The following is a 14,734-nucleotide window of genomic DNA, read 5'->3' as shown; positions in this document are numbered from 1 at the left end:
TCTATTTCATTTTACAGTGATCAACCACAGTGCTTCTATTCATAGTCACGTCCAAGATTATAATTTCATTCTCCCATGAGCATGAGAACTGTGTGAGATATGGATGAGGAGTGGTCCTCTGGAGGTTCGACTCCTTTATGACCCGAGCAGTGGTATCTGTTCATCTACTTAAAGCTTTGTGTTAAAGTGTCAACGCCATCTAACCCCTTTATAACCAGCTTTGTCTTCCTGGTAAAACAATGCAGGTGCACTTGTACTTTAACTGGATCAATATCTGACCTCAGGAGCAAAAGGACGAACATATACTTGCCAGAGATGAAGTGAGGGAGAGGAGAAAAACAGGAGAACGATGAAGAACATCATGGATAACGTGTGTTTGATTCCCTGTGTTGTTAGATCCACTACTGGGAGAGGGACAAGCAGAACCAGAGCGAGAAGGTGAAAGTGATTTTTGTCCCCGACACGCGTGTGCAGCTCACCAACCTGACCAGCTACACGCCGTACCAGGTGACCCTGACGGCCTTCAACACGGCAGGGGACGGACCGCCCAGCGACCCCCGCGGGGCTCGGACCCTGCAGTCTGGTAGGGAGGGGCGACGGTTCTGTTCCCTCAAAACCAAACTAACCACATGATCTGATGTTTGATCTCATCTCATTGGTCGTTCTCCTCGTGTCCTCAGCTCCCAGCCCGCCCAGCTACCTGTCCTTCTCCGAGGTGACGGGAGGAAGCGTCAACGTGTCCTGGGGAGCCCCCCTCACTCCTAATGGACAGATAGAGGGCTACAGGGTCGTCTACCAGCCCACAGCTCCTGTGCAAGGTATGAACACACACACACACACACACACACACACACACACACACACACACACAAACTCATGATGGGCAGGAGACTGACAGTTCTCTTAAATTGTGTGTTTGTGTGCGAGCAGGGGTGAGTAAAGTTGTGACAGTGGATGTGAAAGGCAGCTGGCAGCGATGGCTGAAGGTTCGAGACCTGGTCAAAGGGGCCACGTACACGTTCAGCGTCCAGGCGCTCACCGTCAGCCACGGCCCCCCCGCCCAGACCAACATCACTGCTCAGCCTGTGCAAGGTAAGGAGGACCACAACTCTGTGTGTGTGTGTGTCACGTCTCCACTTGTTTTAATCATGTGAAGAAAAAGATGTGTTTTCAAAGTTACATTATGGAGAATCAACTTGTGTGTGTGTGTGTGTGTGTGTGTGTGTGACGTCACAGGCTCCCCTGGGTCTCCTGTGGAAATGTCCATCACCAAGACGTCCTCTGATCTGACCCTCCACTGGTCGGAGGGAGACGTGGGAGCAGCCCCCGTCACTGGATACGTGATCGAGGCTCGGCCCTCAGGTGAGCTCCAACACAGACACTCAGTCATTCATGTGTTTCTCCAGAAAGCTCCAGATCCACTTCCACTCTGAACGTGATGTGGCGCTCGCTGGATTCATTCAGACCTGCTGTGAAAATCAAGTCAGCTGCAATTTTCTAATAAAGATTACCAGAGGTGTAACACCGCGGGTGAGAGTGAGGAGGAGGGAGGAGGCTCAGCGGGATCATCCACTGGGCTTTAATTCTACTCCTGATAATAATAATCATCACTGTCTGAAATGCAATTTGATTTTAACATTTAGTTGAATCTCTCTCCCTCTCTCTCTGTCCCTCTCTCTCTGTCCCTCTCTCTCTCCCTCTCTCTCTCTGTCCCTCACTCTCTCTCCCTCTTCTCCACCCCTATCTGTCTCCCTCTCTCCATCCCTCCCTCTATGTCTCTCACTCCCCCTCCTCTCTCTCTCTCTCTCCCTCTCTCTCTCTGTCCCTCTCTCTCTCTGCCTCTTCTCCACCCCTATCTGTCTCCCTCTCTCCCTCCCTCCCTCCCTCGCTCCCTCTCTCTCTCTCTCTCTCTCTCTCTCTCCCTCTCCCTCTCCCTCTCTCCCTCTGTCTCCCTCCCTCTCTCTTCCTCCCCCTCTCTCCCTCTCTCTCTCTCTCTCCCTCTCTCCCTCTCTCTCCCCTCTCCCCTCTCTCTCTCTCTCTCGCTCTCCTTCCAGATGAGGGGGTGTGGGACTCCTTCATCAGACCCCTCCCCCCCAGCAGCAGGTCGGTGTCGGTACAGATGGAACGCCTGAGGTCGGGGATCAGCTACGAGTTCAGAGTCATCGCTGTTAATCGCTACGGCTACGGCCAGCCGAGTACAGCCTCTGCAGCTCTAGCTGGTAAACACACACACACACACAAACACACACACAGACACACAAACTGGAGGAGTCGGGTTAATGAACAGGCTGATCCCACTCGTCTGGCTGGGGCGTGACTGAACGTTTATTCTGCTGGATTCGCTGCAGTGGAGGGTGAAGTTACAGTGACTGTCGTGGTGTGCCTGTGGGTACGCTGCCATCTACAGGCAGAGTCACACAACTACATGTGAGCTGAAAGCACCTTTGTGATTTCAAGCTGCAGAAGGACTCACAACTCATCATAAAGAACAATCACAATATGTTTAGAGTCTTCAATCCAAACATTCTTATATGTCTTGCCCAGTTAAACAAAGCAGCAGTGCCTCAGTGAGAGAGTCAATCCTCTAAAAGTATATTTGACTGGGACTGACACTGGGAGGAGTATTTCTGCTCCTGTGGGACAAACCGCAGCATCCAGAAGAAACCACAGAAGAAGAAAAGTGACCATTGGCCTGAACTGTGTCCCTCTCTCTGCCTGCAGCGCTGTCCGAGCGTCCGTTCTACGAGGAGTGGTGGTTCCTGCTGGTGATGGCCCTGGTGGGAATCATCCTCATACTGGTCCTGGTCTTCACGCTGCTGCTGCACGGACACAGCTCCAAGTACAAGGCCTGTGGCACAGGTCTGTTGATCAGAGCTGAATTTTTCCTTGAAAGTTGAATATAAAAATGTTTTTAGTGCACATTTAAATTGTTATTAAACTGTGAACCGGTTGACTCGTGACTCAAAGGCGACATTATAAGGAAAAACACACATATGCAGATAGAGTAGCAGATACATGAGCTAAGTACAGAGACTCTATGTAATGATAACCCCCGACACACACACAGACACACACATACACTCACTCACTCGACTTCCAAGGTCTCACATCTCGTAGCGAAAAAGAAAATATCTCCTCAATAAAAAACAGAGCTCAGATCAGAGTTCAGCCTCTTCAGCTGCCTGAGTCGTGACAGTCCTGTAAATCTGAGTTACACTTTACGAGAACCTCACAGCTCACTGTCATCTCGGCTCCGACTAACGAACTACAATAACACTCAGAGATCGTGAAACCACCTTTAACTAGATGTTTATCTGGATCTGCTCAGGCTTCCACACACTCGTAAATATCTGTCTCATAAATATGTCAGATTGTTTCTCATCAAGATGCCATGAATTACTGAATTGACAAATCAATGAAAATGTTGAAAGCATCTTGTAAGGTTACAGGAAGTAAAAAAAATGTCCTTGATCCTGATCTACACCAGTAGGTGGATTCACTGAATCCCTCCAACAGTGTCCGTGGTGATTAGTCTTGTAGTTTATGTGTAACCCTGCTAACTAACAAACAAATGCACTTTGGATGGACGGATGGATTGTGTAGAATTAAACTGATAAACCTTGATTTAAGACTTAGAGTTTTACAATTATTCAAAGCTTAGTATAAAGTTTAATCTGAAATAAGAACCATTTCAATCGATACACCATTAAACACCTCGTTTGTGATTAAATAGATGTAAAAGCTCCAAAAAGTTTCCAATTTGGTGCTTTAATGATTTATATTATTTCACAATCCCGAAATGTATTTTTTCTTTATGAAATGTGAGTAAAGCTCCGTTCAGAGCCGATCCACTCAGAGCTCCACAGGAGAAACACGTCACCTCCAAAGGGTCCGACAACTCGGCCGCCCGGAGCTGGAGGAACCGGAGTCTTACTCCACCATGTCTCAGCAGGACGAACGCTCCCCACCCGGGTCGAAGGACAAACTCCCTCCTCGTTAGAACCAAACACCATCAGCTTATGTGATGTGTCTCCCAGCCGCTCATCCGAGGCTCCGGCTCCTCGTGTTGATGCTTCTCTTCCTGTTCCAGCGCCTCCTCTCAGGCTTCCTGTCGCGTCCTCAGCAGCAGGCACAGCAGCCACTTTGTGTGTGTCCATGAAAATCTGGAAACACACACTGAGTCCTGATGAGCAGGTTACATCAGGACAGATGTTGAAGTTAATGCCACAGCAACTTTTTCAAAGTCTACAGAGTTACTGGGGCCTCAGTGATGTCTATGAGAGACACAGATCATAAACAGCAGGAGGAACAACTTCTGGGACGTTTTTCAGCTGCCGTCCCTGAAAGTTTCTTTTAGTGTTTATCCTTCTGACTCCTCCTCTTTTCTCCTCCAGGGAAACACGTGTCCACGGCCGAGGAGTCGGTGACTCTGGACAACGGAGGCTTCACGGCTCTGGAGCTCAACAGCAGGACGCTCAACACCAAGAACTCCTTCCTGAAGAAGAACGGCACCAGGTGAGAGCTCACACACACTCACACACACACACACAATACACAATCATGGGTTTGATATATAACAGATTGTGTGTCTGTGTGTGTTTGTGTGTGCAGATCTCCTCCCAGGCCCACTCCAGCTGGTCTTCACTACTCTGATGAGGACATCTGTAACAACTACAATGGAACCGCGCTCACTGAGAGCACCACGCTGACAGAGAAACCCAACGAGGTGTCGGAGTCAGAGGTACATGTCCATCCATCTCTCTCTCTCTCTCTCCCTCTCTCTCTTTCTTTATATCTCTATCTCTCTCTCCATCTGTCATTTCTCTCTCTCTATCTATCTCTCTATCAGTCTGTCATCTCTGTCTCTCTCTCTATCTATCTCTCTCTATCTGTCTGTCATCTCTCTCTCTCTCTCTCTCTCCCTCTCTCTCTTTCTTTATATCTCTATCTCTCTCTCTCTATCTGTCTGTCATCTCTCTCTCTCTGTCTCTCTCTCTTTCTCTCTCTTTCTTTATATCCTATTTCTCTCTCTCTCTCTATCTGTCATTTCTCTCTCTATCTATCTATTTCTCTATCTATCTGTCATCTCTCTATCTGTCTCTGTCTCTCTCTCTATCTGTCTGTCATCTCTCTCTCTGTCTCTCTCTCTTTCTCTCTCTCTTTCTTTATATCCCTATCTCTCTCTCTCTCTATCTGTCATTTCTCTCTCTATCTATCTATTTCTCTATCTATCTGTCATCTCTCTATCTGTCTCTGTCTCTCTCTCTTTCTCTATCTATCTATCTGTCATCTCTCTCTCTGTCTCTCTCAGATATAGAGAGAGAGAGATATCCCTATCTCTCTCTCTCTCTATCTGTCATTTCTCTCTCTATCTATCTATCTCTCTATCTATCTGTCCTCTCTCTCTCTGTCTCTCTCTCTTTCTCTCTCTATCTATCTGTCATCTCTCTCTCTCTATCTCTCTATCTATCTGTCATCTCTCTCTCTCTCTCTATCTATCTATCTCTCTATCTATCTGTCATCTCTCCCTCTTTCTCTCTCCAATTCAGAGCCATACTATGTAACTTTTACTGAGCACCAGCGCCCCCTGCAGTCGGAGTGGTTAAGTCTTTTTCTAGATGTCCTCGAGTCCCGTTTCCTCTAAATGAAAAATAAAAAGAACCTCAAAGAAGATGTGAGGCGATCAGTCACTGATTTGATTGCATCATCACATCACTGTGTATAAATGATCTGTCTTACACATAAACTAACCCCTGCTGTGTGTGTGTGTCTTTGTGTGTGTGTGTGTGTGTGTCCAGTTAACGGACAGCGACTACGAGGACGAGCAGCCGAAGCACTCCTTCGTCAACCACTACATGAGCGACCCCACCTACTACAACTCGTGGAAGCGGCAGCCCAAAGGCCTCAAAGCCATCACCGCGCCGTTCGGCTACGAGGAGTGTGCCGCCGCCGAGACGGAGCCCTACTACCAGACCGTGGTCACCCAGCACAGCACGGGGGGGGCCTACACACCGACGGGGCAGCCGGCGCACACGCACGTCAACCCCAACACCAACCCGCCGGGATCACGCACCCCCGTCACGGGATTCTCCTCCTTCGTTTGACTCTAGAGACAAAAAAACCCTGCACAAAAGTGATACACACACACACACACACACAAACACATACACACACATATGTACACAAAGTGAAAGAGGGGTGGGGGCAGTGTGTGTTCGAGAGCTGACGGCTTCAGAGGAGAGGGGGGGACACGATGAGGAGGACGAGTGACGAACCTTCACGCCCCAAAAACTAAACCCACAAGTCTCACTCAGCTTCTCCCCTCGTTCACAAAGATCTCCACTGTGTGTGTGTGTGTGTGTCGCTCTCCTGCTCTTCTCCGTCACTGTGCTCACACATGCAGTCAATGTTTCCACACACACACACACACACTCTCACACACTCTCATGCCTATTTCAGAGACTCTCCCACGAGAGACGGACCAGCTTGTGTAAAGGTGGAGGAGAGAATTCCACCTCGGACTCGGCGAACATGGAATTTCTGCACAACGCTTCTTCTTCGGTTTCCTGTATTTACGCATAATTGCACAAACACACACACAAACACACACATCTGCATTTTCTTATGCCCTGATTGGAGCAACTTGGAGAGAATGAACTCAAAGAGTGAAGAATTATTCAAAAGGGAAGCAGCAGCTTTCATGACCTGAATCATGTGCGACACAAACATTGAGCTGTCGACTTTAAACGACCACAACACGGAGGAAGAGAAGAAGAAAAACAACACAATGGATTAATCATCGTGTTTGATGAAGGACGCAGAGCGAGTGTTCTTCAGCACTTAAGGAATTCTCAGTGAGCGTGTTGTGTGGTTTCTGGGGTTTGTGTTGGAATAAATGAAAAAACATGTATTTTTTACCGTCTACTGCTGTAAACCCCCCGCCCCCCCGACCGTGAGCCGATGCCGCCCCCCCACACATCTCATCTTTACCCTGCTGAGGTTTTTCATTTTTTACAAGTTTGAGCGTGCGTGTGCGTTTGAGTGTGACACGTGTGTACAAGCATGTGTGTGTGTGTGTGTGTGTGTGTGTGTGTATATATGGCCCTCGTTTGTCTCTCCGTCATTTTCAACGCTAAGCAAAGTGTGCCATTGTGTGTATGTTTGTATTTTTAAGCTGGATTTTGTACAGAAAAAAAACTTTTTACTGTCGTACGTAGCTCAGCCATGTTTGTGTTACTCAAAGCTAATGGTGGAAACGACAGATCAGCAGGGAGAAGAAGAAGAGGAGGAGGAGGAGGAGGAGAAGGAGGAGGAGGAGGAGGAGGAGGAGGAGGAGGAGGAGGAGGAGGAGGAGGAGGCCGAGTCATTTCACGACTGGAACAGGATTACAGGATATTTCACTCTCACTCTCAAAGTGGTTGGAGTTTGAACCCTCGGCTCCAGCGGCCGACTCACGTGTACGTTGCACTTTCCCCTTCAAGTGCAAACAGGAATCACCCGTAAGTTCGATGCTCATGTTTGATTTAGAGATTCTCCGCACACCCTCACTCTGTCACGCTTGTTTTTTCGAGTCCCATGCAGCGTGTGAATAAATGGTCATTGTTTAAACGGCGTGTCTGTGTGGTCTCTCTCTTGACTCTGCCACAGTGAACATCACTCTCTCCGTTACATCAGATGAATTAAAGATGGGCCTTAAACCTCTGAGAGCACTGCTGATGTCTGTAATTAAAGCAGAAGAAGAAGAAGAAGAAGCTCCATCAGCTGTTCTCTGGTCTTTATTCTCCATTGTTTGTGTGTGATCTGTGTGATTCTTTTCCCTCAGTTGTGTATTTGCAGAAGCTGATTCCTGAGGGGTTGTGATATGATTAGTGGAAGCAGGAAGTCCACAAGAACTGACAGAAATCTTTTTCTCTCATCATAAATTTTTTACACATTTTTATCTATTCAGGCCTCAAACTGTTAAACCTCATTAAATAATCTGAGAAGTCGGTTGATTTGATCTTTAATGAGTCGTTAAAATGTCACAGAAACACTGGTGTACTCCAACTGACCCAAATAATAATGATTAACACAAATATTAAACAAAACCAACTGAAATGCAAAATTATGCAATGACATAAATTGCAAGACAATAATCAGAATGAGACACAAAACATCCACAAAGAAATAACGAAAGAAGCAAAACAACCATATAGATGAAAAGTCAACACAAGGGAATGAAAAAATAGTTTCTGAAAAGAGAGTTATGTTGCAGTGTTTTGTCTCAGACGATTTTGTTTCTGTAAATTATATTATTTCTACCCAATATTAACAATAATAAATAATAAAAAAAGAACTCCCAGTCGGCAGGGGGCGCTGTGGCCCGCAGGGGTGTGATGGTGTGTCCGGTAGAGCGTCAGTAATCATGGCGGATGTGTTTTTCACGTCGAGTTTTGCAGCCCAGACGTTTGTGATGATTTAATTTAAATAATTTAAAACCAACAATTGATCAATAAAACCGCATCACAGCAGCGAACTATTTCCTCTGAGACTAAACGACTGCAGCTCCGCAGAGTCGAAGCTGCCGCGTCACCGCTGTCTGCCTCGGTATCGATGCGCACACATCGGGACTTGAGACCCAGTTTGGTTCGGTGAGTTCTTCCTCCTCCTCTTCTTCCTCCTGCTCTTCTTCTCATCTTCTCCCTTTCCTCCTCCTCTGCTTGTGTTCTTCTTCGTTCTCTTCTACTCCTCCTCTCTTCTTCTCCTCTTCCTTTCTACTCCCTTTCTTCCTCTTCTTCCTCTTCTTCTCCCTTTCCTCCTCTTCTCCCTTTCCCTCACCTCTTCTTGTCTTCTTCCTCTTCTTCTCCTCCTCTCTTCTTCTCCTCTTCCCTTTCCTCCTCTCCTTCTCCTCTTCCTCTCTTTTTCTCCCTTTCCTCCTCCTCTTCTTGTTGTCTTCCTCTCCTCTCTTCTTATTTTATTCCCCTTCCTACTCCATTTCTTCCTCTTCTTCTCCCTGTCATCCCCCTCTTCTTGCCGTCTTTCTCTTCCTCTCTTCTCTTCTTCTCCCTTTCTTCCTCCTACTCTTTTTGTCCTCCTCCTCTTCCTCTCTTCTACTCTCCTTCCTCTTCTTCTCCCTTTTCTCCTCCTCTTCTTCTCCCTTTCCTCCTCTTCTCCCTTTCCTTCTCCTCTTCTTGTCTTCTTCCACCTCCTCTTCTTCTACTCCTCTCTTCTCCCTTTTCCTCCTCCTCTTCTTCTCCTCCTCTTCCTCCTGTGTGTTGTGGCAGATGAACCAGTTTTTCTGTGACAGCTGAAAACAAAATGTCTCTGGTTTAAAAAGTGAACACACTGTTTCTGTTGTGTGTAGTTGTTGTGTGTGTTTCTTTGTGACCACACATTAGTTTGTTGTCGTGATCTTGAATGCAGAATTAAAAGTCAAAAGTATAAACTTTGTTTTTTTGAAACTGGATTAAATTCCTCACAGAGTTGATCCTGAACCACGTGTTTCTGTTTTCCTTCCCCAGCTCCCTGAGCCCCGCCTGGGGGGGATGAACCCTCCGGAGCACACGGAGGATTTTCACCTCAGTAACAAGTCAAAGAGGAAATCACATCCACTTTGTGAAAACAACACAAACTAACGATGGGTGACGTGATGGTCGAGGCGGAAGAGGAGGCGACCGAACAGGAAGTGGGCTCCGAGCCGCTTCCAGAGCCGCTGCTGATCATCCTCTCCCCTCCTCCGCCTTTCCTACCGGCCCCCGGGCAGCCGACCATGTTCTGGCACAAGTGGCTTAAATCTTTCCACCGCTACCTGGAGGCGCTGGGGGAGCACCAGCTGGTGGACTCCAGTAAGTGCGACCTGCTACAGAACTGCCTCGGTCCGGAGGGGCAGCACGTCTTCGCCTCGCTGATCCCGGGCGGCACCACGTACGCCGAGGCCATCTCGGCGCTGACGGGCTTCTTCACGGCCGATCAGAGCGCGCAGATGTACCGACTCGAGTTCCACCACCGGGCCCAGATGCCCGGGGAGACCACGGAGCAGTTTGTGGCTGCGTTACAGGACCTGCTGTGGCGCTGTGACTTCGGAGACTCGCAAGAAAAACGTGTCCTGGATCAGCTGATTGCAAAAACCAGCTGCCCTCCACTCAAAGAGAGGCTCCTCCTGGTGGAGGACACGCTGACCTTGGCCGAAGCGTTGCTAATCGGCAAAGAGGTGGAATCCGCTTTGAGCCAATCGGAGGCGTTTGGATTTGAGGAGGTCAGTGTGGCGATCGAGGACGATTTGGACGTCCCCGTTCGGATCAAAGCCAAAAGAGGACGACCGAGGAAGGGCGAGAAAAGACCTGCAGCAAAACCCCTCGTGATTCAAACCTCCAGAAAACCCTCGAGACGCAAAGACAACTTCTATCACGGCACCGATAAACTCTATAACAGTTCCAACGATAAAGATAAATGCAAAAGTTCTGCTGAGACGACTCCTGCGTGTGTCGAACCCAGCGATGAAGGTGATGGTGATACTGAAGCCTCGTCATCGTCACAGATGGTGAAGGAGGAAGCCTGCGACGATGATGAAGATGATAACGATGAAGACGATGATGATGACTTGGTAGATTCCACAGCCAAACTCAAAGGGCCCTACTGCCCCTTCTGCCCCGGCCGGCGCTTCAGAGACGCAAACAAGCTGGGCCGACACATGAGGACGCACACCAAGGAGAAACCGTTCAGCTGCCCCGTCTGCGCCCTGACCTTCAGCCAGTCGTACCACATGACCCGACACCTGAGGAACCAGCACGGCGCCGGGCAGCACGTCTGCTCCACCTGCGGGGAAAGCTTAGGAAGCTTCGCCGAGTTGAAGAGTCACAAGAGGACGCACAACCAGGCGCTGTCGTGTCCCGAGTGCGGCGAACAATTCACAAACCACGACACGCTGCGCAGCCACGTGCTGTCACATGACACAGTCCAGGAACAGACTTTAGGGCAAAGTGAGGAAGCGGTGGATCAAGTGACGGTCGACTCGAGTCCGAACAACGACAGTAACAACGACTCAGACTCTGGTTGTGTTGAGACTTCGGATAGAGGATGTGAAGTTGATATCAAGATGGAGGAAGACTCTGTGGCTATATGTCGAGACGGAGCCGGTAAGAAAGAAAAAATCGCTTCCAGGGCGAAACCGAAAGGACACTTTTGTCCCATCTGTGACGGCCGGCGCTTCAGGGGACCGAACAAACTCGCCAGACACATGAGGACGCACACGAAGGAGAAACCGTTCAGCTGCCCCGTCTGCTCTCTGACCTTCAGCCAGTCCTACCACATGACCCGACACGTGAGGAACCAGCACGGCTCGGGCAAATACATCTGCTCTAAATGTGGGAAAGGTTCCAGCAGCTGGCTGGAGCTGAAAACCCACAAGAAGACTCACGCAGGAGACGGTCTGAAGTGTCTCGCCTGCGATACACAGTTCAAGGAGAAGGCGGCGCTCGTGAGTCACCTCAAGCTGCACAAGAAGGTCCACACCAATCCGCGCAGCCTCATCTGCGGCGATTGCGGCAAAGTGTTTCGTCGATTGTATCATTTGAAACGTCACATCAAGACCCACCGCAAGGCGGCCAGCAGCGAGAGCTTCACGTGCCCCGACTGTCACAAGAAGTTCTCCTTCCCAGAGGACTTGAACAAACACCTGGAGGTCCACGTGAAGGAGAACAACGGGACCTGTCCGAAATGTGACCAAACCTTCCACGGTCCCGAGGAGCTGGAGACGCACATGGAGGTCCACGACAAGACGTACGCCTGCAGCACCTGCGGGAAGAAGTTCAAGGTGGAGTACGCGCTGAAGAAGCATGAGCAGGTTCACCAGAGCGAACAGTATTATTGTTCGTTGTGCCGAAAGCGGTTCATCAAGCTGTCTCACTACAAGAGACACCTACTGGTCCACGAGCGGCGGGAATGTAAATGTCCTCACTGCGACAGCGTCTTCCTACAGGTCACAGCTCTGAAGTATCACCTGAGGACCCACAGCGAGGAGCGGCCGCACCAGTGCGTCTGCTGCATCGAGACCTTCGAGGTGGAGGAGGACCTGGAGCAGCACCGTCTCAAACACAGGAAGTACAAAAAAGAGAGGCCCTTCTCCTGCACTCGGTGTGACTCCGCCTTCCCCACGCTGGTGGCGCTGACGGAGCACATGAGCGAACACGAGGGAGAGCTGCCCTCCAACTGTCCCGTCTGCGGCAAAACCTTCCTGAACAAGAAGAAGCTGGAGAAGCACCTGAGCATCCACACGGGGGAGAGACCCCACCTCTGCTCCATCTGCGGCAACGGCTTCCCCTCCGCCGCCAGCCTCAAGCTGCACGTCACCATCCACACCGGGGAGAAGCCCTTCAAGTGCTCGCAGTGCGTCAAGAGCTTCAGGTCGTCCAGCGGCCTGCGGCTGCACGGCCGGCAGCACATGGAGGTGCGTCCCATCTACGAGTGTCCCGAGTGCGGCCGGACGTACGGACGCATGACGGAGCTGAAGATGCACCAGCGTTACCACACGGGGGACAAGCCGTACTCGTGCACCTGCTGCAGCAAGCGCTTCATCAGCAAGGACAAACTGAACGTTCACATGAGGACACACACGGGGGAGAGGCCGTACTCCTGTCCCCACTGTGGACAGACATTCACACAGACCGGGGACAGAAACAGACACATCAGTAAATATCACTAGTTAGAATCCGACAGAGCTCCAGTGAGGCTTCAGTTTTGAATGGTTGGACCTGTGGTTCTGCATGATTGTGTGTGTGTGGGTGTCATTACGAGTCAATTCAGAGAAAGTAAAAAGAAACCAAAATATGTGAAAAGCTCAACACTAGATTGTCATAACTGATTTTCTGGTATTTTGTCCATTTCATTTCAATTATTTTGAATGGCACACTTTCGCTTGAAGGTTCAGTGTGTAGAATTTAGTGACATCTAGTGGTGAAGTTGCATGTAGCAGCCGAACACCCCTCACTTCACACTCTCCTTCCACACATGAGAGAGAACCTGTGGAAGCCTTCAGTTGTCCAGTCTGGGCCACTGTAAAAAAAAAACATGGCGGCGTCCATAAAGAGGACCCACTCCTTATATGTGTATATATAAAGTATTTAAATATAAAAGGGCCCTTACTAGGATAAAGAAAACAACAATTCGTACAATTAGGTGAAACACATTTTATTCAAATTTCTACCAATAGATTCCTTTCACCTAAATCTTACACACTGGACCTTTTAATGCACACGTGGGCAAAATAATTTGAAACCAGAGCGGCACTCAGTCGAGCTCATTCCTCCGCCAAGGCTCAGCAGACCCAGTCACACACTAATAAGTATAAGTCCACAAATAACGACTTATTTCTTGTTCTCCTGGAAAACAGTGAAATGTCTTTAAAAAATGCTCCAGATTGAAATGTTCAAGAAAGTGGAAAAAGCACTTCTTTCGCCCACTGAGCTTCGAGGGAATCTGTTCAGTTGTTTGTTTGTAGTCGTGCTCACAACAAACCTTGGCGAAGGTATTTGCTGAACTGTTGTCAAACTATTTCTCTGAGCAGTACAAGCGTTTGTCGTCCCTGCGGTTTTGTGTTTCTGAACTTCAAGCCCGGGCTCTCCTCCGTATCACTACATCACTGTTTAAATACAGAAGCTCTGCATGATGGTTTGGTCCGCCTTGTTCTCGCTCACTCTCCGCTGAGCCGGGTGCATTCAGCCTTTTTTCTCATTCAAGCATCATAAGCTTGTTTTTACTCTCTCACACACTTCTCACTGTCCCTCGTGGATTCAGTCGGGATACGATCAGTCGCTCACATGGACACAAATGACACTAAAAACAATAAAAAACTGACTCTACTCGCTTCTTCCTGCAAAAAGCAGCTGAATCTGCTGTTTAACAGCTCAAGGGCAGTGAAGGTCAAACATTAACAAGACTTAAGAGATCTCAGCTCATTCTCTCGCTGCCCGTGCCTCTGTGTGTGTTGTTACGCTGTCATGTTTATTTCCCTTTTTTTATATGTTTTGTTTTTCAGGCTCCTGTGTAACCAAGCATTATTATCCCTGTTTAGAAAAGTGACATAATAATAAAACTATTATTCGACTAGTACATGTAAGAGGGATTTTTTTAACAATCTTTGCAAAAGTTTCAAAAGCTTTTGATTCAAAGGTAAAGTCAATGAGAGTTAATAATGTTTATACATGTGAAACTAATAACAGGAAAGTGAACAAAAGATTATTGTATGATATATTTTATGAATAGGAATCCACTTACTGCATCATATCCCCAATTAATATTATATATAATATATTAATTAGAAACCAATCAGGAGCTATAGCTGCATGTAATCAGCACAGTTGCAAAGACTTACAGAATGTGTTCATAAGTATTAACACGTTTATTCTAATTTACAAACCCATTCATATTTTTCTCAGTCCTAAACATAAGAGATAAGACGTAAACACCAAATATAGAAAAGACGAGTGAAATCCAAAAATCACGTGATATACAGAACTTTACCACGTCTATAAACTGATTTAATAATATGTGAAAATGTTTTTTTTTCTGTTCAATTAATGCAGAATATTTAAAAACAATAAACAGATTAAAAAAGACAATATGGATACTAACAGCTGCATCACATGTTTGACAACAAAATGAATATATTCTGATCATCAGGTCGTTTTACACAGTTTTTTTATGTTTTATTATTTTACTGACTATATTGTTAAGTTGTATAATTCCATAATTAACATCA

At 47.8% G+C, this 14,734-nt stretch overlaps 2 protein-coding genes across 2 annotated transcripts in view; both read left to right on the top strand.

The window, feature by feature from the left end:
- Window positions 1-7,315, top strand: part of LOC133953467 (protein sidekick-1-like) — a 93,964-nt gene extending 86,649 nt beyond the window's left edge. Inside the window, exons 34-42 of the mRNA XM_062387392.1 lie at window positions 397-583; window positions 681-818; window positions 931-1,092; window positions 1,237-1,362; window positions 2,055-2,219; window positions 2,722-2,859; window positions 4,395-4,515; window positions 4,612-4,741; window positions 5,799-7,315. Coding sequence (XP_062243376.1) covers window positions 397-583; window positions 681-818; window positions 931-1,092; window positions 1,237-1,362; window positions 2,055-2,219; window positions 2,722-2,859; window positions 4,395-4,515; window positions 4,612-4,741; window positions 5,799-6,104 — 1,473 coding nt within the window. The 3' untranslated portion in view covers window positions 6,105-7,315. The remainder of the gene's footprint in view (window positions 1-396; window positions 584-680; window positions 819-930; window positions 1,093-1,236; window positions 1,363-2,054; window positions 2,220-2,721; window positions 2,860-4,394; window positions 4,516-4,611; window positions 4,742-5,798) is intronic.
- Window positions 7,316-8,399: 1,084 nt separating this feature from the next.
- Window positions 8,400-14,082, top strand: LOC133954190 (zinc finger protein 585A-like). The gene is made up of 2 exons (XM_062388508.1): window positions 8,400-8,630; window positions 9,501-14,082. Exon 2 carries the CDS (start codon window positions 9,617-9,619, stop codon window positions 12,677-12,679), a length of 3,063 nt encoding a protein of 1,020 aa, XP_062244492.1. The 5' UTR covers window positions 8,400-8,630; window positions 9,501-9,616; the 3' UTR covers window positions 12,680-14,082.
- The last annotated feature ends 652 nt before the right edge of the window (window positions 14,083-14,734 follow it).

Source organism: Platichthys flesus, chromosome 5, assembly GCF_949316205.1.
Source record: "Platichthys flesus chromosome 5, fPlaFle2.1, whole genome shotgun sequence".
Taxonomy (NCBI): domain Eukaryota; kingdom Metazoa; phylum Chordata; class Actinopteri; order Pleuronectiformes; family Pleuronectidae; genus Platichthys; species Platichthys flesus.
The sequence above is the reverse complement of the archived record's forward strand: the minus strand, read 5'-3'. Positions and strand labels throughout refer to the sequence as shown.

Bases quoted from the DNA above. Each gene is read 5' to 3' on its own strand.
- LOC133954190 (XM_062388508.1), top strand. From the start codon at position 9,617: ATGGGTGACGTGATGGTCGAGGCGGAAGAGGAGGCGACCGAACAGGAA.